General features: G+C 48.8%; 1 protein-coding gene across 1 annotated transcript in view; it reads left to right on the top strand.

The window, feature by feature from the left end:
* rasgrp4 (RAS guanyl releasing protein 4) overlaps positions 1-24,306 on the top strand; it is a 161,951-nt gene that overhangs the window by 85,668 nt on the left and 51,977 nt on the right. The window contains exons 3-7 of the mRNA XM_060855886.1: positions 11,641-11,746; positions 17,732-17,794; positions 19,237-19,368; positions 22,229-22,382; positions 22,928-23,101. Of these exons, the coding sequence (XP_060711869.1) occupies positions 11,641-11,746; positions 17,732-17,794; positions 19,237-19,368; positions 22,229-22,382; positions 22,928-23,101 (629 nt within the window). The remainder of the gene's footprint in view (positions 1-11,640; positions 11,747-17,731; positions 17,795-19,236; positions 19,369-22,228; positions 22,383-22,927; positions 23,102-24,306) is intronic.

Raw genomic sequence — 24,306 nt, 5'->3', positions numbered from 1 at the left:
ATATATAGGTGAGTATATATGTGTGCGTGCATATACATAAGTATATATGTGTGTGTGTGTATGTATATACTTGAGTATTTATGTGTATATGTATATATGTGAGTATACATGCGTGTGTATGTATACACATGAGTATTTATGTGTGTATGTATACACATGAGTATTTATGTGTGTATGTATATTTGTGAGTATACATGTGTGTGTATGCATACATGTGAGTATACATGTGTGTATGTGTACATGAGTATTTATGTGCGTATGTATACGTGTGAGTATACATGCATGTGTATGTATACGTGTGAGTATACATGCATGTGTATGTATACTCATGAGTTTACATGTGAGTATACATGTGTGTATGTGTACACGAGTATTTATGTGCGTATGTTACATGTGAGTATACGTGTGTGTATGTATACATGTGAGTATACGTGTGTGTATGTATACATGTGAGTATTTATGTGTGTGTATGTATGAGACTGTAATTGTGTGTAAAACGTAATTGTGCATTGCTCAGAAATGGAGCTGGATCTCTGTATCAGAGCTGTGGCTCCCTGGAGAGGGGGGAGAGAAAAGCAGCAGATTACATTTACAGTGAGAATGCAGCTCAAAGCTTTCAGGTTTGACCAATTTTTAACAGAAGCTTTTAAACTGGTCCGCTACTGGGCACACTTTACAAATGAGCATTCTTGCAAGCTGGGACCAGAGGCTGCGGGGTTGTATGACGCTGAGAGGCTGCAGTGTCGAGGTCCTTCAGTTTCCCATTCGCTGATGGAACTAGGCCCTACAAGGCTGTAACAGCCCGGGTAACAGAGAGGTGCACACGGTCAATCTTGGTGTTCTGCAGTGACAGTGGGTTAACAGAGCTGGTGGACTTTTGCAGTTTCTCGTGAGGATTGTGTATTTTCTCAGGACTTTCAAACCCTGGGTTATTTCCCAAGATCACTGGATTTTTATTTTCATATGCAATCCATTGTCTGATACGTAACAAAGAATGTTTTGTTGAAGATCTGTGTGGAAGGCATGGTTTCAAATTAACTCATTTCTTTTAGTGACCCATTTTCCAAGTGGCATCATTTTAGCAAAATAAACCAACATTACCTTTCTCTTTGTTGTATTTTAGAACATCTTAATTTAGATTCCCTATGGGAACAGGCCCTTCAGCCCAACAAGTCCACACTGACCCTCTGAAGACTAACCCACCCAGACCCATTCCCCCTCATTAATGCATCGCTATGGGGTAATTTAGCATGGCTAACTCACCCGACCCGCACATCTTTGGAAACCCACGCAGACACGGGGAGAATGTGCAAACTCCACACAGACAGTTACCTAAGGCAGGAATCGAACCTGGAACCCTGGCGCTGTGAGGCAGCAGTGCTGACCACTGAGCCACTGTGCCTCCTAAGATCATTTTTTTCAGTCAAGTAGATGCTGATGCCTTGGCAGAATGGGGGAGGTGAGACTAGAAAGTAATATGAAGAGACACGCATTCTTCAAATCCCAACTTGGCTGTGGGTGCAATTTGAAATTGAATTATTAAATCTGGAATGGGAAGGCTAGTCTCATTAGTGATGACCACAAAACTATCATTGATTTTTCTTTTTGTTGACCCCCCCCATCTGGTTCACCAATGCCCGTCAGAGAGTGCATTCTGCCATCCTTACCCCGGTCTGGCCTACACGTGACTCCAGACCCACAGCGCTGCGGCTGACTCGTAGCTGCCCTCTGAACAAGCCAGTTACGGTTGGGTAACGAATCCTGGCTGTGTCAGTAGCTACAGAAAAATGAAGAAGTCAAGGTTTTATTGGGTTTACTGAGGGACCAGCTCTATAGATTGCAAGTCTCTGTTGCAATGCAAGAGGACCACTGCTTTTCATCATTTATACAAATATAAGAGGTATGGTTAGGAGGATTGTAGATGACACCACAATAAGGTAGTGTAGATACAGTAAAGAAGGTTACCTCATGGTACAGTGGGACCTTAATCAAATGGGCCAATGAGAGGCAGATGGAGTTAAATTTAGATAAATGTGAGGTGTTACATTTTGGACAGGCAAACCAAGGGCAGGACTTATGTACTTAATGGTAAGGTCCTGGGAGTGTTGCGGAACAAAGAGAACTTGGAGTGCAGGTTCAGTTCCTTGGAAGTGGAGTCTCAGGTAGGCAGGGTGCTGAAGGAGGTGTTTGGTATGCTTGCCTTTATTGGTCAGTGCATTGAGTACAGGAGTTGGGAGGTCATGTTGCAGACATGTACAGGACATTGGTCAGGCCACTTTTGGAATATTGTGTGCAATTCTGGTCTCCTTTCTATTGGAGAGATGTTTGTAACTTGAAACGGTGTAGTACAACTTTACAAGGATGTTGCCAGGGTCGGAGGATTTTCAGATATAGGGAGAGGCTGAACAGGCTGGGGCTGTTTTCCCTGGAGCGTCGGAGGCTGAGGGGTGACCTTTTAGAGGTTTACAAAATTATGAGGGGCATGGATAGGGTAAATAGACAAGGTCTTTTCCCTGGGATGGGGGAGCGCAGATTTAGAGAACATAGGTTTAAAGTGAGAGGGGGAAGAACACAGCAGGCCAGGGCAGCGTCAGGAGGTGGAGAGGTCAAGTCTCCTTCAGGAACCCTCAGCCGTGACTTTGCTGACCACATTCCCTCACTCCTTAAACTCGATCCTTCTTTTAGCCCTTCTCCATGTAGCTTCAACTCCTCATTAGGTTTCAGATTAGATTAGATTCCCTACAGTGTGGAAACAGGCCCTTCGGCCCAACCAGTCCACACCGACCCTCCGAAGAGTAACCCACCCAGACCCATTTCCCTCTGACTAATGCACCTAACACTACGGGCGATTTAGCATGGCCAATTCACCCTGACCTGCACATCTTTGGACTGTGGGAGGAAACCGGAGCACCCGGAGGAAACCCACACAGACACGGGGAGAATGTGCAAACGCCACACAGACAGTCGCCCGAGGCTGGAATCGAACCTGGGGCCCTGGTGCTGTGAGGCAGTAGTGCTAACCACTGAGCCATGTGTCGCAAAATTGTTTTTCTTATCGTTCACAGGCTAAGCCAAACGTGCCCCTGCTGAGATCGGCTGTCCTGATGATGTGAAATTATCAAGGGGAGTAATCCAACCATGGGGCCTGAAGATTTCAAGTGATGGGGGCTGGGATTATTTTCTTAGGCAGCTTGTGGGATTGTCTACAGGTAGAGAGATTGCTGAGAAACTGTCTGGAAGCACGTGGTCTTGGTCATGTGTGTAAGCAGCTACCTCATGGTTTTGTCATTGACAGAAAATACCAGGTCCCTGTTTCTGTCAATTCCCAAAGCTGACTTCAATCCAACCCCCCAACCTGGTCACCACCCATGTCAGGTTTGAGTGGGACTCGGGTTGGAGGGTTGGATTGAAGTCAGTTTTGGAAACTTCATCGAAAACCCTCAGTCAATTGATCTCCCTTTTGCTACAGTTATAATCATTGATCAAGGATGTGCCACTGGTATGTCACCCACTCTCCACCCTGAGTTGGAAATCAGTGTTCCTCAGTGTCGCTGGGTCAAAGTTCCCTCTCTCAGGGCATTGTGGGTCAAGCCACAGCACATGGACTGCAGCGGTTCAAGAAGGCAGCTCACCCCCCACCTACTCAAGGGGCAACTAGGGACAGGGCAATAAGTTGAAAAATGTGGTGCTGGAAGAACACAACAGGCCAGGCAGCATCCGAGGAGCAGGAGAATCGACGTTCCGGGCATAAGCCCTTTTTCAGGAATGAGGCTGGTGCGCCAAGCGGGCTGAGATAAAAGGTAGTGGGGAGGGAATCTGGGGGAGAGGCGCTGAGAATGCGATAGAGCAATAAGTGCTGGCCTTGCCTGTGGTGTTCAAATCTTAAAAGAACAACACCAATTTGTTCAGCACATTTCTGGGTCACCCTCAATCATGTTTTAGATTAGATTACTTACAGTGTAGAAACAGGCCCTTCGGCCCAACAAGTCCACACCAACCCACCCATACCCCTAACCTAACACTACGGGCAATTTAGCATGGCCAACTCACCTCACCCGCACATCTTTGTGACTGTGGGAAGAAGCTGGAGCAAACCAGCACGGGGAGAACGTGCAAACTCCACACAGTCAGTCGCCTGAGGTGGGAATTGAACCCAGGTCTTTAGCGCTGTGAGGCAGCAGTGCTAACCACTGTGCCACCGTGCCACCCACTAATGTGTTTATGTCTCCTGCTGTATAAGGATCCCACACACAACTTCCATCCTTCGTTCTATGTCAAACATGATTTCAGATTTTTAGTCAGTTCTGTCCTGGAGTGAGGGCATCCAGCATTAATTGCTCTAATTTGCCCCTTTGAGGACAGGTGAGAGTCAGCCACATTGCTGTGGGTCTGGAGTAGGCCAGACCGAACAAGGGCAGCACATTCCCTTCCCTCAACGGGCTTTTAGTGAACCAGACAGGGTTATTTTTTTCCACAATTGATGACAATTACTCGCTTTCATTGAATCCATATCGTGCAGAAAGAAGGCATTCTGTCCACCAAGCATCCCACCCAGAACCACCCTCCCCAAGTCCTTCCATCTCCGTAGCATCACATGGGGTTTTTAATCATGGCTGACCTGCACACAATGAGACACTATGAGGTAACTCCATAGAATTCCTACAGTGTGGAAGCAAGTCATCATGAATCCATGAAGGTCTTTTGCCCGAAACGTCGATTTTCCTGTCCCTTGGACGCTGCCTGACCTGCTGTGCTTTTCCAGCACCACTCTAATCTAAACTCTGGTTTCCAGCATCTGCAGTCCCTACTTCTGCCACTCTGGATTGTTAGTCCAGTGACTGACCCACCCTCTCCCTGACCCTGTCCTGCTAAGAGACAACAAGGATATGTGTGAGAGAGGGACCCCAATCTCCTGTAAAGACCTGTAAAAACCTTCCACAACTGAGGTCAAACCAGCTTGGTCATGATCTTAACGAGTGACAGAGAGAGTTCAAAAGGTCAAACGGTCACCTCCTAAGTCCTTTGTCCTATCATCATCCCAGCGTTGAATACCCCTCCCACCCATTCAGTTTAATGCTTAATCTTTTGAATGGGAGATGTCTCTATGACCTGGGTCCTGATCACTCAAACAGAGCCTTGGTGTGTTTGTAGCGAATGCACCAATCAGCCAAGGTTACTTCAGCCTGGGGATGTTAGAGATTTCCAGGAACATCCTTCAGTAATGATGGCCTACAGACAAGATTGGAACGTGTGTTTCCTGAGAGATTGACATTCTGAGAACTAGGGCACTGCAGAGTTAGCTCCTAACAATGGTGAACCAATGGAGTCAACCCACCCCTCCACCACCCCCCACCCCCTTCAGTCTTCTGTAAAGAATCAGAGAACCAAGGGCCCACAGTGTTTTCACTCCCTCATTCCACCTGCTCCCACTCTCCCTGCAGTTTCTTCCCCCCCCCCCCACTTCCTGATAACCGACAAATGTAAATATTTAGCCAATATTTAACACTAAACCTGCTCATGCCTTCCTCTCAGGGTGGTTGGGAGAGTGTTAGATTGAAAGGTTTCTGGGCCTCAGCAGTTTCGGTGGGGACAACTGGGCCAATTGCTCTTTATCAGGAGCCAGGACCAAACGAAGGGGCCAAATGGCCTCGTGTTGTGCTGTTATCATTTGAAAAAAGCTACACAGTGAGGCTGAGAATAATTCTCCTAATTTTTCTCTGAATCCTCTAATGTGTATGGAATGAGCTGCCAGGGGAAGTGGTGGAGGCTGGTACAATTGCAACATTTAAGAGGCAATTGGATGGGTATATGAATAGGAAGGGTTTGGAGGGGTATGGGCCGGGTGCTGGCAGGTGGGACTAGATTGGGATATCTGGTCAGCATGGACAGGTTGGACTGAAGGGTCTGTTTCCGTGCTGTACATCTCTATGACTCCAAGACTCTATGATTGTCATTGAGAGTTGTCCTCTGGTCAGTGACCACTCTGTCAATGGAAACACCTTTTCTCTATTCACTCTGATCACTTACCCTCACAATTTAGAGCACCATTTTCAATGGCCTGATCCTTTTCATGCTGGACTACAGATTAGATTAGATTCCCTACAGTGTGGAAACAGGCCCAACAAGTCCACACCGACCCTCTGAAGAGTAACCCACCCAGACCCATTTCCCTCTGACTAATGCATCCAACACTATGGGCAATTTAGCATGGTCAGTTCACCCTAACCTGTACATCTTTGGACTGTGGGAGGAAACCAGAGCACCCAAAGAATATCCATGCAGACACAGGGAGTACATGCAAACTCCAAACAGACAGTCGCCCGAGACTGGAATCGAACCTGGGACCCTGGTGCTGTGAGGCAGCAGTGCTAACCACTGAGCCACCCAGGGGAGGCTTCCTGCTATCTGCGATTCCTATTTAACAATAGAATTCCCATCTCGGCACAGGATAGGTGGTTACGGAGGTAAATGATATCGTTTTCTTTAACGTTCATTCACAGGATGTGAATGTCACTCGCTAGGGCAGGACTTATTGCCCAGAGTCCATCAGATTGGAATCACATGCAGGCCAGACCAGGGAAGGACGGCAGATTTCTTTCACAAAAGGACATTACTGAACCAAATGGGTTTTTCTAACAATTAGTAATGGCTTCATCATTAAACTCTGAATTCCAGATTTTTATTGAATTTAAATTCCACCATCTGCTGCAATGGGATTTGAACCTAGCTCCCCAGAACATTAGGCTGGTCTTAGTCTAGTGATAATAACCATCATCTCCCCTTTACAGAGTGCCCATTGGAATTTTCCCTATAGGTTTAGATACATAGTAAAACTCTCTCTTATTTGGCAGGAACACACCATGGGGTGTCCTCAGGTTGTGAAAGGAGATATACAAATGCAGGTTCTTTCACATGCTGTTATACTTCGTGTAGTCTTTCTGAACTGGCTGTGTCTCGGTAATCAAAAACACACATGTACAGCGTAGGGTTAAACACAAAATAAAGCTCTCGTCAAGTGAGACTAGCCTGAAAGTAAAAATGCCTTTACTATTTTGTTTTGAAAGTAAAGCTGTCTCTGCACTGTTCCCATCAAACACTCCCAGGATAGGGATAGCACATGGTTAGATACAGAGTAAAGCTCCTTCTACACTGTTCCCTCTGCACTGTTCCCATCAAACACTCCCGGACAGGGATAGCACAGGGTTAGATCCAGAGTTAAGCTCCTTCTACACTGTCCCCATCAAACACTCCCAGGACATGGGCAGCACAGGGTTAGATACAGCGTAAAGCTCCCTCTTCACTGTTCCCATCAAACACTCCCAGGACAGGGACAGCACAGGGTTAGATACAGAGTAAAGCTCCTTCTACACTGTCCCCCATCAAACACTCCCAGGAGAGGGATAGCACAGGGTTAAATACAGAGTAAAGCTTCCTCTACTCTTTTAAACTGGTGTCAGATTGATAAACCCCTTGCTTTCATTTCCGAGACACAGCCAGTTCAGAAAGACTACACGAAGTATAACAGCATGTGAAAGAACCTGCATTTGTATATCTCCTTTCACAACCTGAGGACACCCCATGGTGTGTTCCTGCCAAATAAGTACCTCTGAGGTATAACGCGAACGTGCTAACCACAGGAACATATAGGTCCGAGAGAATGTGTATAAACGGAAAGAATATGCTGAATAAAGTTAATTAGCGAGTTACACAGCAGGAAACAGACTCTTTGATCCAACTCGTCCAGGCCGACCAGATATCCTAAACTGATCTAGTCCTATCTGCCAGCATTTGGCCCATATCCCTCCAAACCCTTCCTATTCATATACCCATCCAAATGCCTTTTAAATGTTGCAATTGTACCAGCCTCCACCACATCCTCTGGCAGCTCATTCCATACACGTACCACCCTCTGTGTGAAAAAGTTGCTCCATAGGTCTCTTTTATATCTTTCCCCTCTCACCCTAAACCTATGCCGTCTTGTTTTGGACTCCCCTACCCGGGGAGAAAGACCTTGTCTATTTATCCTATCCATGCCCCTCATGATTTTATAAACCTCTATAAGGTCACCCCTCAGCCTCCGACGCTCCAGGGAAAACAGCCCCGGCCTGTTCAGCCTCTCCCTGTAGCTCAAACCTTTGAACCCTGGCAACATCCTTGTAAATCTTTTCTGAACCCTTTCAGGTTTCACAACTTCTGTCCTATTGCAAGGAGACCAGAATTGTATGCAGTATTCCAACAGTAGCCTAACCAATGTCCTGTACAGTCACATCATGACCTCCCAACTCCTGTACTCAATAAAGGAAAGCTTACCAAACGCCGCCTTCACTATGCTATCTACCTATGACTCTACTTTTAAGGAGCTATGAACCTGCACTCCAAGGTCTCTCTGTTCAGCAACACTCCCTAGGACCTGACCATTAAGTGTATAATTCTTGCTATGATTTGCTTTCCCAAAATGCAGCCCCTCACATTTATGTAAATTGAACTCCATTTGCCACTCCTCTGCCCATTGGCCCATCTGGTCAAGATCCCATTGTACTCTGAGGTAACCACCTGCGCTGGCAACTATACCTCCAATTTTGGTGTCATCTCAAACTTATGAACCGTACCTCAGATGTTCACATCTAAATCATTTATATTACTGATGAATAGCAGTGGGCCCAGCACTGATCCTTGTGGCACACCACTGGTCACAGGCCTCCAGTCTGAAATCTTAACTCCTTTTATGGTGTCTTGCTCATCCGGTCAGAGATTAAAACTCCAAATGGACTCAAACTCACACAATTCTGATTTTGCAGGAAGGGGAATGATTGGTGAGGGACTGCTGTTCATTCCATATGATGAACTTTGAGTTCAAATTTCACCCCCTGCCCTGATGACAACCCCCGAATCATCTAAACTCGAAACAATAGCTTGCTCTCTCTCCATGGGTGCTGCCCGATCTGCTGTGATCTCCAGGGTTTATTTTATTCCCAAAGCAATTTGTCAGAGTCGTCGAGTTAGTGTTCACGTGACAACTTAGGTCCCCTGACACCACCGCCATCATAAGCACAGCTCTGCAACCTGGTTCACGAATGCCCGTGGGAGAGGGAAATCTGCCACCCTTACCCGGTCTGGCCTATACTTAACTCCAGACCCCAGCCAAGATGGCCCATTCTCAACCGTCCCTCTGGAATTGACACCGAACCAGCTGCTCAGTTGTATCATGGTAAAGTCTGATAGAAGGAATGAAATTGGACAGACTGCCCACAATTGACCAAGACACTAGAGTTGACAGGGTACACACAGCCCTGCAATGCCCACCTTTACCAACCCCCTCCTCTCGTTGACTAGCCATTGCCGATGGGACTCCCAGGCTTTGAGAAACATAGCAGGACAGATGGAGGGGGTGGGGTTTGAACCAGGAAGCCCTGAGGTAAGAATATTTGCACAGATGATCAAAAAGACCTGGCTCCCTCAGAAACCCCCTTCCTGACCTACAATTAGGACCCAAACTCCAAAGTATCCCGGCCCCACATTCCAATCCTCTGCTTTCCTCAGCTGTGGCCTAGTTTGGTAGTCATAGAATTCCTACAGTATGGAATCAGGCCATTTAGCCCATCACGTCCACACCGACCCTCTGAAACGTATCCCGCTCAGACCCACCTCATCCCTGTTACCCTGCATTTCCTATCACTACTCTACCTAACCTGCATATCTTTGGACTGCAGGAGGAAACCCACGCAGACATGGGGAGAACATGCAAATTCTACACAGCCAGACACCTGAAGCTGGAATCAAACCTGGATTCCTAGCGCTGTGAGGCAGCAGTGCTAACCACTGAGCCACTGAACCGTCCAAAGAACTCAAACATTTTACCCAGATGTTCTTCCCTTGTGTGACAAACATAAGACAGGAAATTGACTCAGACTTTAATCAAACAAACCCTTTTTTATTGAACTGTTTTGGTATCAATACTCAATATAAAACATACATTTACTTGTTCCTTCATCTAACTTAACTTCAACTTACTTCACGTAACTTCACTTTACATTCATGGTTTGAAACAAAAATGCCTCCATTTCGAGTGAAGTCGTCAACATTACTCTCGGCGTAGGTCTTGCCTTGTGGTTCTGTATATGTGCCTCTCCAGTGTTGGTCTCAAAGACTCATAATAAAGTCCTTTGTGCTGCTAAAATATGCTCCTTTCCAGAACTTTCTCTGACATTCAGTCAATGAATTGACCAACATCTGATCACACTGTTCAATTCCAGCCAATGGAGTTTAACTCCCAAATGTTATACAGTCACATTCCATGCTCCATATAAGGCAAAATAGTTCCAGCACGTCAAGGAGATAACCATAAGACTTCCCTTATTTTGGAAACTGCAGTTCACAGTTTACAGGACTGCTTTCTTAACCGAGGTCAGAGTTTAAACTGGCTTGACTGAAATTCTCAGCATGCTTGATTGTAGCTCTTAACCAATCCCCTAGTCATTTCTCCTGCTGGCCATCTGACCACAGGAGGCTTCTCCACAGCCCAGGCCTAACCCTGTCAATCAGGCCAATGGTGGGTGGCTATCTGAAGCAAAAAGTGCCTCGAGGAATTTTGATGTTAGAAAGAGAGAGAGACAGAGACAGAGAGAGGGGAAACATGCATTTCAAGGATTCCTGTCCTTGAACTCCCAGCCTCCCCCAACCCCCGAATGTCAACCCAGAAGGTGCGTGCAGGCCAGAGGTGTCGAAAGCTGATAAATGGTCACCTCACGGTTTTGAAAAATGTTGCTGGAAAAGCGCAGCAGGTCAGGCAGTATCCAAGGATCAGGAGAATCGACGTTTCGGGCATAAGTCCTTCACGGTTTTGCCAGTTCCAGTGAAAGGGCACAGTCACGCGAGGCTCGTTCTCTTTGTCTCTCTCCTCAGAAGCCAAATAACTTGAGCTGCCATTTCCAGCACCCGCGCGATTTTGGCCACGGTTAACGTGGGGCCGATTTGGGCACAGCAAGCCCCCACAGAGCAGCAAGGTTGTAATGACTGGATACCTTAGCAACACTGATTGGGAGATGAATACTGTCTGGGATAGCGGGCTCTGGGAGGGTGGACTAGGCCACCAGATGACTTAGGGACAACTCTTCTCCCCAATTAGACATTGCCTGGTAGGGGAGAGGAATGGGCTGACCAACTGGGGCAAAAGGTCTCTTGCTGAGCTCGGAGAGAAAAAGGATTATTTACTCCAATCTGCGGAATCCTTTCCCACAGAGGGCTGTTGAGGCTGGGTCTTTCAGTGTATTCAAGGCTGAAGTAGAGAGGTTTTTCACCAGTGAAGGGATCAAGGAGAAGGGTGGGTGAGTGGAGCTGAGGATTATCCATCAGCCACGCACAGTAGAGCGGACTCAATGGGCTGAATGGTCTACTTCTGCTGCTACATCAGCTACATTGCTCAGAAAAATGAAATGGTGTGTGTCCTTTAAGGTGACGCTAAACAGGTGTATGACGGAGGAGGGGGGGGAGGAACAGATAGGTTAGGTGGGCTGGATGAGGAAGCATGGCTGGTGTACAACTCAGAACAGCAGCAGAGGTCAATGGGCTGAATGGCCTGTTTCTGTGCTGCGGAACCATTTTGGCCAACCTCTACTTGACCAACTCTTTCTCTCTTGTCAGATACTGAAGGGTGCCTGCGCTGTAGCAGTGAAACAGTCAACGTAACACTCATGATGCACAGCTGGATCATCCCATCGTCAGAATTCGCTCAGAAGCTCCTGCTGCTATATCCTTTTATGGTCAGAGGTTCCCATTGGCATGGCTGCAAAAATATTCCATTGCGTTAAGAATTGGAGAATCTCTTCACTCGTGAGGGGAGGGGGGGGAGTGAATCTTTGGAATTCTCTGTCCCAGCGAGCCGTGGATGCTCAGTCAATGAGTATATTCAAGGCAGAGATTGATAGATTTTGAGATGTTTAAGATATCAAGGGAAAATGGAGGAACGTGGTGCTGAGGTATGATCTGCATGGCCTACTCCTCCTCCTACGTCCTACATTTTAACAGAGGGAGGCACATGAGTGAGTTTCCCTCAAGAGCAGATGAAGGATTTGACTGGAACACATAATTCTTTGAAATTTGTTATTGAAGCACATTATTAAACTGGAGAGAGTTCAGAAAAGATTTAGATTAGATTACTTACAGTGTGGAAACAGGCCCTTCGGCCCAACCAGTCCACACCGACCCTCTGAAGAGTAGCCCACCCAGACCCATTTCCCTCTGACTCATGCACCGAACACGATGGGCAATTTAGCATGGCCAATTCACCTGAGCTGCACATCCTTGGACTGTGGGAGGAAACCGGAGACACCCGGAGGAAATCCACACAGACACGGAGAAAATGTGCAAACTCCACACAGACAGTTGCTTGAGGCGGGAATTGAAGCCGGGTCTCTGTGAGACAGCAGTGCTAACCACTGAGCCACCGTGCCACCCAATTACCAGGCTGGTGTCAGGAATGGAAGGTTTGAGTTATAGCGAGAGGCTGAATAGGCTGGGAGTTTTTTTTCACTGGGAGTGAAGGGTGACGTTATAGAGGTTTATAAAATGTTGAGGGATTATAGATAAGGTGGGTGTCTTTTCTGTAGAGTGGGGGATTTCGAGACAAGGGGCGTGTTATTAAGGTGAGAGGTGAGAAATTTAAAAAAGACATGAGGGGCAACTTTTTTACACAGAGGGTGGTTGGTGTGTGGAATGAACTTCCTGAGGAAGTGGTGGAGGTGGGTACGACATTTCAAAGACATTGAGATAAGTAAATGAATAGGAAATATTTGGAGGCACATGGACCAAGAGGGACTATTTTAGACTGGGATTATGGTCAGCATGGACTGGTTAGACCAAAGGGTCTATTTCCATGCTGTATAACTATGATTCAATTATTTCCATTGACAGGGAACCCAGAACAAGAGAACATTAGACTCCCTACACTATGGAAACAGGCCCTTCAGCCCAACAGGTCCATACCGACCCTTCGAAGAGTAACCCACCCAGACCCATTCCCCTACATCTACCCCTGACTAATGCACCTAACACTATGGGCAATTTAGCACGGCCAATTCACCTAGCCTGCATATCTTTGGACGGGGGGATGGAAACCCCCACAGAGAATATGCAAACTCCACACAGACAGTCACCTAAGGTGGGAATTGAACCCAAGTCCCTGGCGCTACGAGGTAGCAGTGCTAACCACTGAGCCACCATGCTGCTCCCAGCTGGCATTAGAGTTACAGCTCAGTAAGTCAGGGATGATGATGGGTGAGATCTAGAACTCAGAAAATTGTTGTGACCCAGAGGATCAGTGAGACATTTGCAAAGTGTTATCCTTTGTGATCCCTGCAGAGCCTGATAGTTCTTGGGACGAGATACGCACTTGCCAGCTATCAATGCACGTTAATCGCAGGACAGGAGCTCACTTTCTGACATTCACACTGTAACAAACAAGCTGAAGTCAATAATGACAAAACATTACTCACTGAGCAGCGATTCCAGTAAACTGCAGCAAAGGTGTTTCCCCCCTAGCCCTGTGAACTTCGTAATATAACCAAAAAAAAACCCCCCGTGACATGTTAATGGACAGGAGACCCCACTCGCTTCAGAAATGTTGGCTTGTGTTGAAAGTTCGAAGCTCCTCCCACTGTTACCAGGCCACGAGGTGGTGGGCTTCACAAAAGACCTGGATTCTTACTGAATGGGATCCCCAGTGTCATAAGGATGTGCACCACAGAAACAGACCCTTCAGTCCAACTCGTCCATGCTGACCAGATATCCCGAATTAATCCAGTCCCATTTGCCAGCACTTGGCCCTCCAAACCCTTCCTATTCATACACACATCCAGATGCCTTTTAAATGCTGTAATTGTACCAGCCTCCACCACTTCCTCTGGCAGCTCATTTCATACACACACCACCCTCTGTGTGAAAAAGTTGCCACTTATGTCCTTTTTATATCTTTCCCCTCTCACCCTATGCCCTCTAGTTCTGGACTCCCCCACCCCAGGGAAAAGACCTTGTCTATTTATCCTATCCATGCCCCTTGTGATTTTATAAACCTCTGTAAGGTCACCCTTCCGCCTCTGTCGCTCCAGGGAAAACAGCCCCAGCCTGTTCAGCCTCCCCTTATAGCTCAAACCCTCCAACCCTGGCAAATGTGTGGTGGGCTCTGTCTGCAGGACTCTTCCTCCTTTCCGTTGGGGATCTGCAGTGGACATTATTACACCCAGCAGTCCTGTACGAACTGAGGTGATGGTGGCTCATGGACTCCCAGCCCATATGCTGATTCTGTTGTCCTGTGGATCCTGCGTCCCATTAGTGTGGTAGATTTAAGAAAGCTCTTGTTCTCGTTTTTGGTTGCCCCCGAGCACCTGCTGTGGAGGAGAGGTGGGGGCGCAGGGTGCAGGCAGTTCGGGGGACTCCCTCATGAGGCCCTGCTCCTGGCTATCAACCAGCCCAGGCTGTGAGCCGGGAAGGTGGTGGTGGGGGGGGAGGTCAATGTGTCAGAATTCACAAATGCCTGAATCCCTCCGAAGGCTGCACCCGGGCCCAAGCGTCCTTGGAGAGAGAGTCCACTATTGTCCCAACCACCCCATTTGAATCCCAAGCTCCCCACCATTTCTTAACCCTCCTGTCATTCCCACTCCATGGACACAGTTGGTAACCTGCAGAGTTTGGTCAATTAATAGTGGGTTATTAAAGTGAATCTCCAGTGGGGGGGCGGGGATTGGCGTCTGGGACAGGGGAAGGGTTTGAAGGGAAAGATGGAAGCCGGTGTTTATGCTCAACAATTGATTTACACTGAAACTGTGGTGAGTTGCTGAAGGTGTGTGGAAGATCCCCTTCCCTACATTATTTACCAGCGGCAACCTCTCCCCCAACAGTCCTCGAGAGAGGGCTGGGGGTGTTGTGTGGCAGGAATAGCCTCCTTAATGACTCCTCCGATTGGCTGCCACCTCTCACATGTTAGGTCGTCAGGCTCGAGATCCTGATTCCAGAGGTAGGCCGAACTATTGCCAGCCTGGAGCTGGCTCAGCCAAATGGCCAGGCTGGTTGTCTCACTGGCTCTCCAGCTGACACCACCCCAACACACCTCCTCCCCCCACACCACCCAGCCCCAACTCCAACCCCACACCCCTCCACCCCCCACACCACCATCACCCCAAGCCCCCACTCTACCTGCGACTCCACAACACCCGCACACCCCAATCCACACCATCCAGCTCCATCCCCAACACCCCAATCCACACCATCATCACCCCACCCCATCTCCCAACCCCATCTCACCCCAAACCCCACCACACACCCACCCCATTTCCCCACTTCCAACACCACCATCACTCCAAATCCCCACCCACCCCCAACTCCACCACACCCACACCCCATCCACCACACCCTCAACCCACACCATCCAACCCAAACCCCCACACCACCATCACCCCAGCCCACCCCACCCCAACTCCACCACAACCTCACCCCATCTCCCAACCGCATCTCGCCCCCAACTCCACCACACACCCACCCCACCTCCCCACTCCCAACACCACCATCACCCCAACTCCAACCCTACCACACCCTCACGCCACACCGTCCAACCCCATTCCCCCAATACCACCCAGCCCCATTCTACACAACCCCCAACCCCCTAACACCACCATCACCACAAGCCCTCACCCCATCCCAAGTCCACCACACTCGCACCCCATCTCCCAGACCCCAATCCACCCCAGCTCCCTCACACCCCCAACCAACCCCTAGCCCCATCACCCCACCCCAAACCCCACCACACCGCAAGCCCTACTCCCCCCACCACCCCTCCCCTCAGGAAGATCCCGCGAATCCCTGCTGCCCGTCTCCTCCCACTGTTGTGCCTCCCTTCTGTTAGATTTTGGTCTGTCTCTCTGTGACTGGCAGGAGGTCACATGCCCCCCTGGGTTTTACCTCGAATTCATGTTTACAAAAGTAACTGCCCTCTGAAGTTGGTCATTCCCGACGGTGCTATGGGCAAGGGAGCCAATCTGCTGGTGATCTAACTGAGAGGTAGTAAAGGCTTGAATAGGGAGGCTGAATGGCTTCCCAGGTGGGCCTTGATGCCATCCCCCGGCCTGGTACAGCAAAATGGGTCCCCACTGTCTCAGCGATTCCTTTCCGAGTTTTGCAGCTAGGCAGTGGTCCCAGCAGAGACACAGTGAGATTGTAGATAGATAACCAGGGCTCAACAGAGAGCTTTATGAGGCCCTGCGAGCTGAACAGGAAACTGAAACCCTTATCTCGTAGCCTCTCTAGAAACCTGAGGTAACTCTGTTTCTCTGAACTCGGGCCTTTCAAAGGAGACGCTCAGCAAATTGAGAACTCCCGGCTGAGAGGATTTCCCCGAGATTCTCGCTGGCTAGAGTGTGAGACTGGTGTTCTGTGCTCGTTCTTAAGGACACCAATCCCCTTTCCTATTTGCCCCAAAGCAAGTGCCAGTGCTGGGCAGGAAGTGGGTGCCAGGCCTAAACCAGCCCTGTATCAATCTGAAGAGAACCATTTGTGGGCCAACTGAGCCGTTCTAATGATTTACTTGCTGACATGATAGGGGCCTCCCTGGCTGGGTCCAGCCTGTCCCTAGTTGCCCCTTGTGAAGGTGGTGGGGAGCTGCCTTAGAGTCACAGACATATTTCTAAGGTGTGAGCAGAAAGATTTAAAAAGGGCACGGTTGGTGGCAGGGAGAGGGCAACTTTTTCCGACAGAGGGTGGTTGGTGTGTGGAATGAACTTCCTGAGGAAGTGGTGGATGTGGGTACAGTTACCATGTTTAAAAGGCACTTGGATAAGTTAATGGGTTATGTGCCAGGAGCAGGCAGGTGGGACCAGTTTAGTTTGGGAACATGACACAGACTGGTTGGGCTGAAGACTCTGTTTCTGTGCTGTATGATTCTCTGACTCTACAACCTCCTGGTCTGCCGTCTTCTATAAACTCTGTGACAAGTGAGCAAGAGCAAATTTTGACTCCCCACTTAAATGTGTAAACCTTTGAATCCCAACTGCCCTTGAAGACTAGGCCCACTCGCACCATTTCTGAGGATAATTAAGAGTCAGCTTCATTGCTGTGGGTCCAGAGTCACTTGGAGGCCAGACCAGGCAACGAGGGCAGATTTTCTTCCCTAAAGGAGGTGAACCAGATGGGTTTTTACTGAGACGCGTTATGTTCCAGGTCTGTTATTTGAATTTAAATCCCACAGTTGGGAAATTGTGGCCAGTTCTGAGCACATGTTGTCAGCACTGGTCAGTGGGAAGGGTCACAGATTCAGAATCCTCATTAGAAAGCAAGGTTTCATGCTGAAATTTATTGAAATAGAACCCTTCAACACGACGCTGGTTAAATGCATGATGGAGAGAGGATTAGAAGGTGTGGAGGGCCGAAGGGCCTGTTCCTGGGCTGTAAGGTTTCTTTGCTCTTTGTGTGGCGATGGGTTTGGATGAAATGAGGCAGGAATCGGGTTGTATGGACCATAGTACAGGCCAGTTGGGCCGAATGGCCTGCTTCCATGCTGTAAAACGCTCCACAGCAACCAGCGTGGAGGCTGAGGTAGAACCGCCATGGGAAACGGGACTGAAAAAGTATTTGATGGCGATGAGAATGGGAGGGAAGCTCAGGGTTCAAAGAAGTCAGCGCCCACGGGCCGGCAGGACAGTGTGTCGGGCTGAATGTCCTTCGTCCATGATCCTTAACTTCCAGCCACTTACCGAGACGCAGGAGGGGAAAAGCGGGACCAGATTCGGGTGAAGATCTGCCATTTTGTAAGGTAAGTGGCGCACAATAACCATGGGCTGGGGCGTCGGGAGTTTGAGGCCTTTGTAGTTTGGATTCTCAGCCTTGGGGACTGTAGAGGAATGGACGTATATCCATGGCTGCTCTTCCTAGCAGCTCAGTTGTCACGAGACAGCCGGCTGACTCTGGGATCTGTGGGAGCTAGGTGTGAGACAATCACTTCAATGTTTGGGGGGGAAGGTTGACACCCCAGAATGGTCAGCAGTGCAGGACTGGCTATGTCACAGGATGGTCCTGAGGCCAGTGCAGCTTCCCCTGACCTTGACCATCTCTGGATGGAAGGCTGTGCCCTCAACGGGTGGCACACTCCCCTCTGAGCTATCAGGTTCTGGGTTCAAGTCTGACTCTAGCCGCTAGGGCACATTGTCCGGGGGAGGGGGGAGTGGTGTCAGTTGCCACCTTAACACCCGAAACCTTCTGCCTCCCCCAGTGGGCCGTAAAGCATCCCCAACGGCAGGTCTTCAAAGAAACGCCTTGCCCAATATTTCCCCCGGCACAAAAGGTCCACTCGGCCAGCTGTGGGATCCTGCTGTGCACTTGTGGTGGCTGGCGGGTTCCAGTTCACGATGATACCCCTGCCTTGGCGGGGTAGCCTGTTAGCTTCGGGAGCTCCCGTGCCACGGGAATCGAGTTTTCCTCGGATGATCCAGGAATTGAAAAACCGGCCATGATGGCTGACTCTGAGAGGGAGGTTGTGGGATAGTCGTTACCGGGATACCATGCCGGGCAGAATGGCCCCAAACTGTCATGGAGAGAGCCTCCTTGATGGCGTGGTTGAGCAGTTGGTTGGTGTGGACCTGTGAGAGATTCATAGAACCCCTACAGTGTGGAAACAGGCCCTTCGGCCCAACAAGTCCACACTGACCCTCCCAAAGAGTAAATCACCCATACCCATATTACTCTACATTTTCCCTGATGAATGCCCCTAACGTACACATCCCTGAACACTATGGGCAATTTCCCACGAGCAGTCCACCATAACTTGCACATCTTTGGAGAAAAGCCGCACAGTCAGTCACCCGCGGCTGGAATCGAACCCGGGTCCCTGCCACTGTAAGGCAGCAGTGCTAACCATTGAGCCACTGTGCCAAGAGAGGAGAATGTGAGGGGGGTGAGGTGCGGGTGAGCAAGGACAGCACTGAAGAAGACAGGAGTTTGATCTGACTCAAAGCCCTTCCCTGCTCAACCCTCCCCCTGCAGGTGAAACTGGTTATAACCGCACTGCAGTCTGTTGGGGCTTGCTCTGAGCAAATTGGGCCTTTGGCAGCGCAGCAAAGTTTCTGCTGCATTCGGAAAATCCCAGCCTTGCGGAAATGGTAGACGTGGAGTTGGAGGGAAGGGCCGGAGGAACAGGGCCCGAGCGGGGAAGGATCCCAGTGCTGCGCTGTTCTCAAAATTGCTCTGTCCTTCCCCCAGGTACTGGATAGCACGTTATCCCATTGTGTTCACTGTGGACAGCAAACTGGAGGATGTGATGTCCCAGTTCTGGCAGTTGGCCCGAAACGAAGGCGAGGAATCTCACTGTCAGCTCATCGACACGTCCAACATGTGAGAGCGGTTTCTCTGTCACACTCAGGAATCCCCATCTCCCCCCCCGACTCCGCACCCCCTTCTGCACCCACCTAACGTCTCACCCCGCTGTCCTCAATCGCGCAAGACACAAGTGACGAGTTCAAATCCCAGTGACTAGCGTTACAGCCGGTACTGAGAGAGTGCTGCATTGTCAAAGGCTCTGTTAGATTCTCAAGTGGGCCCACGCAATCTCAGTGATGCGTTTCAAAGCAGCAGTGGTGGTTTCCTCACCAATCTCAATCCTCAGCCAACTCCACTACAAAGGTGATCATTGTCAATCCCGTTTCTGGGATCTACGCACTGTCCCCATCAAACATTCCAGCACAGGGTTGGTACAGGGTTAGATATAGAGTAAAGCTTCCTCTACACTGTCCCCATCAAACACTTCCAGCACAGGGTTGGTACAGGGTTAGATACAGAGTAAAGCTTCCTCTACACTGTCCCCATCAAACACTTCCAGCACAGGGTTGGTACAGGGTTAGATACAGAGTAAAGCTTCCTCTACACTATCCCCATCAAACACTTCCAGCACAGGGTTGGTACAGGGTTAGATACAGAGTAAAGCTTCCTCTACACTGTCCCCATCAAACACTTCCAGCACAGGGTTGGTACAGGGTTAGATACAGAGTAAAGCTTCCTCTACACTGTCCCCATCAAACACTTCCAGCACAGGGTTGGTACAGGGTTAGATACAGAGTAAAGTTTTCTTGACACTATCCCCAGGCCTGGGCAAGCACTGGGCCCATTGCTAATGAAAGCAGTTTGGACCCAGCCTCAGAGGCTGCTGAATGCTAAGGAAGGGGCTGTATTAATGGCCTACCTCACCCCGCTGGCATTTCGTCTCAGTAATTTACTGATATTTAAAGTTTTTTAACCCTCCACCCAAACCTCTTGCCAACGCATGCCCCTCACCCACCTCCAATGGCTCCTCATAGTCTCCATAGCAACACATGGAGTTGGCCCTTCCATGCCCAATCACCATTCCTGACAGAAATAGTGAATTCTCTCCTCACAAAAGCTTAGAAAAATAGCCTGCTCGTAATTTTCCTGCAAATCAGTCTACTGTTGCAACAACCCCTTAAAAGTGTCAAGCAACTGGGCCTTTAGACCTTTAACAGCAGGAACTGTTGACGCCTCTTCACATTGTGCGCACATATATTGAAACACTTGACAAAAGCGATGACAGAATGTGGCATCATGACACTGTCGACCTTTTCCCGCCTATGTGTCAACAAATCTGTTCGCGGCTTTGATTTATGGGAGTCTGAGCTCTCAGCCAATCGGTGACCCCGGGGGGAGCTGGGTCTGAGGTCAGCGCCGAAAGCGACTGTGCTAAGCTTAGGATGGAAACAAAATTTGTTGGAAACACTGGACAAGTCAAGCAGGATTAGTGACAAGGAAAAGACTCAACCCGTGTTTGCACTGCTGTGAGAGCTGCTCAAAGAGCCCAGATGACGTTTATGAGTTTTTCCGGCACTTTCTGTCATTATTTCAGATTTTCATCAGCCACAGTGTTTGTGTTTCTTACACAGTGAGTGGTTGCGATCTGGAAGGAGCCTGCGAAGGCAATGGATTCCATAGCCATTTATATAAAAAAATAAACTTGAAGTAAGGAACTGAAAAGTGCAGGGCTATGCTGAAAAAGTCGGGGAGTAGGGGCAGTTGATCTTTTGGAGTGCTAGCACTGCTGTGATGAGCTAAATGGCCACCTCTTGTGCCCGTATCATTCCCTAGTTTTGGAAAAAGGCCCCTTTTGTTTGTCATTTCTGTCAACAATTTGGATGGAAATGCGGGGGCCATGGTTCGTAAGTTTGCAAATGACATCGAAATTGGTGTGGTACAGTGGACAGTGAAGAATGTTCTCTAAGATTACAAAGGGATCTCAATCAGTTTGGCTGAGGAGTGGCAGATGGGATTTAATTTGGATAAATGTGAGGTGTTGCATATAATAAAGCAACAAGGGCAGCATTTATGCAATTACAATTAGGGCCTTGGGTAGTGTTGTAGAACAGAGGAACCTAGGGGTTCAGGTACATAATCCTTTGAAGTTTGTGTCATATGTAGACAGGCTGGTTAAGAAGGTATTTAGCACATTTGCATTCATTGCTCTGACCCTTTGAGTATCGAGGTTGGGACGCCATGTTGGGGTTGTACAGGACCTTGGTGAGGTCTCTTCTGGAGAACTGTGTGCAGTTCTGGTGCCCTGCTATAGGAAGGTGATTATTAAATGGAGAGGGTTCATAAGAGAGTTACCAGGATGTTGCTGGGACTGGGGCGTTTTGAGCTATAAGGAGAAGCTGGATAGGCTGAGAGTTCTTTCACTGGAACGTAGGAGGTTGCGGGGTGACTTTTTAGAGGTTTATAAAATCATGAGGATAATGGTTGGGTAAACAGCAGGTGTGTTTTCCCTGGAGTGGAGGATTTCAAGAATGGTGGGCATATTTTTAAGGGGAGAAGGGAAAGGTTTAAAAAAGACATGAGGGGCAATTTTTTTTACACAGAGACTGGTTCATGTGTGGGATGAACTTTCTGAGGAAGTGTTAGATGTGAGTACAGTTACAACACTTAAAAGACAGTTTGGATAAGTTCATGAATAAGTAATGTTTGGAGAGATATGGTTCAGGAGCAGGCAGGTGGGACTAGTTTAGTTTGGGATTATGGTCAGCATGGACTGGTTGGGCCGAAGGGCCTGTTTCCGTGCTATATGACTCTAAGTAAACACCAGCTCCCAGTTAATCTCAGTCAGAGTCTTTGCTGCGACACCTTCAGGTCAATATTGGAGGAGGTGTCCTGGTGTACAATTGAGCGGTAACTCTCCTCTCCTACATGCACACAGACACATGCACGAATGGACGTGGAAGTACACGCAACACGCCATCTCTAGCAACAACAAGAAACGGAAAGTCTCCCTGCTTTTCGATCACCTAGAGCCAACGGAATTGGCAGAACACCTCAGCTACCTTGAGTTTAAGTCCTTCTGCCAGTTAACGGTGAGCAGACGCTTCCTGACGGTGCGTGGGTCGATAAAGTGTCGGAGACTGGGCATTTACTGGAGGCTGGGGGGTTGGGCTTTTTCAGTTTGGGTGTGCTCCCTCCCCATTTCCAAACCCTCTGGGAGGTTTTGACAGTGAGTCCCTGCCTCTGAGTCACTGTGGACATTAGAGGATCTGCCTCAGGCTTGTCATGCTGCGCTGGACTGATCCATCATCACTGGGAGGACACAAGCCCTAAGAGCCAAGGCCAAACTAAGGCCATCTCTTCCAGTGGCCCGACTGAGGGAGTCCTGCACTGGAGGTGGACCACCTTATGGATGGGGCCGCTATCGCATGCGGGGGAGGGTAAAAGACCCCATGGCTGGCCTTTGGAGGGATTTCCCTCTCTGAAGTCCCTCAGCCAGCATCATGGGAAAAGTGGACCCCATAGGCTGTCACCATGGGATCCTGCTGTGCACCAAATTGGGTGGGCCACAGCCAATCAAGGTGCCCTGAATGCGCAAAAGGCACTCATTAAAAGCACTTTCCCTCCTGCCTTCCAGTACCTGGACTACAGGAGCTACATGGTGAGTGGGTGTGTGAGGGAGAATCCAGCGCTGGAGCATTCGGTGTCTTTGGTTAACGGGATCTCCCAGTGGGTGCAGCTGATGATTCTCAACAGGCCCACAGCAGCTCAACGAGCTGAAGTCTTCACAAAGTTCATTCACGTCGCTCAGGTAAGGATTCGGGCCTACCAACTGGTTGCTAGGCAGCCTTGCTGGGCACACTGGGGCAGGGCTCATTCTCCCTGATGATCTCACTATCGAGAATAATTATTTTTTCTTAACTCCCTGTGCTACAGCAAGTCAATTCGAATCAATTAATATCTCACAGCTCATCACACAACGAACCCTGGGCAGTCTCTCTGCTTTAGTTTTGTCTTGGAACTGGGAGATTATTTGAAACTCACAGACTAATCTGCAAGGCAGTCTTCAATAAACTGAGGACAATGGCAGAGGAATTTTCTGGGGTACCTCCTTTCCTTGTTAGCCTTAGGTTTTTTTTCTCATTCTGCTGAGCCCTGTCTATGGTTGCAGAATCATCGAGTCATACAGCACAGAAACAGACCCTTCGGCCCAACCAGTCCATGCCGACCATAATCCCAAACTAAACTAGTCCCATCTGCCTGCCCCTGGCCCATCTCCCTCCAAATCTTTCCTATCCATGAACTTAGCCAAATGTCTTTTAAACATGGTAACTGTACCCACATCCACCACTTCCTCTGAAAGTTCATTCCACACACCAACCACTGTCTGTGTTGAAGCTGCCCCTCACGAGTTTCTTAAATCTTTCTCCTCTCACCTTAAAAATATGGCCCCTAGTTTTAAAATCCCCCTCCCTAGGGGAAAAAATAAACACCTGCCATTCACCTTATCTCATGATTTTATAAATCTTTAGTTGGTCACCCCTCAACCTCCAATGAAAAAACATTCCCAGCATTTCCTTATAACTGATTCCTGACGAGTGCCCGAAATGTCGGTTCTCCTGCTCCTCGGATGCTGCCTGACCTGCTGTGTTTTTCCAGCACCACTCTGAACTTGACTCTGATCTCCAGCATCTGCAGTACCCACTTTCACCTTATAACTCAAACCCTCCATCCTGGTAAATCCCTTCTGAATCTACTCCAATTGAATAATATCCTTTCCATGGCAGGGAAACCGTGTTCTGTTTCTGCACCCCCGTCCCCTTCCCTTCCCCTGCCTCCCTCCACCCCACAACTATACCTGATCACATCAACCTACCCTTCTTATACCCTCCTCGCCAGTTTATCTAGCCTCCCTTTCTCGTTCTCTATAAAATGGCCGTCGTAATTGAAAATTAGCCACTCCAAGCGCTCTGACCCAGCTACTCTCTGGGGGAGACAGTTCTCTTGAATTCCTGA

The sequence above is a fragment of the Hemiscyllium ocellatum genome, chromosome 47 (genome assembly GCF_020745735.1).
Source record: "Hemiscyllium ocellatum isolate sHemOce1 chromosome 47, sHemOce1.pat.X.cur, whole genome shotgun sequence".
NCBI classification, from domain to species: Eukaryota; Metazoa; Chordata; class Chondrichthyes; order Orectolobiformes; family Hemiscylliidae; genus Hemiscyllium; species Hemiscyllium ocellatum.
Note: the sequence above shows the minus strand (reverse complement) of the source record. Positions and strands in the feature narration are given on the sequence as shown.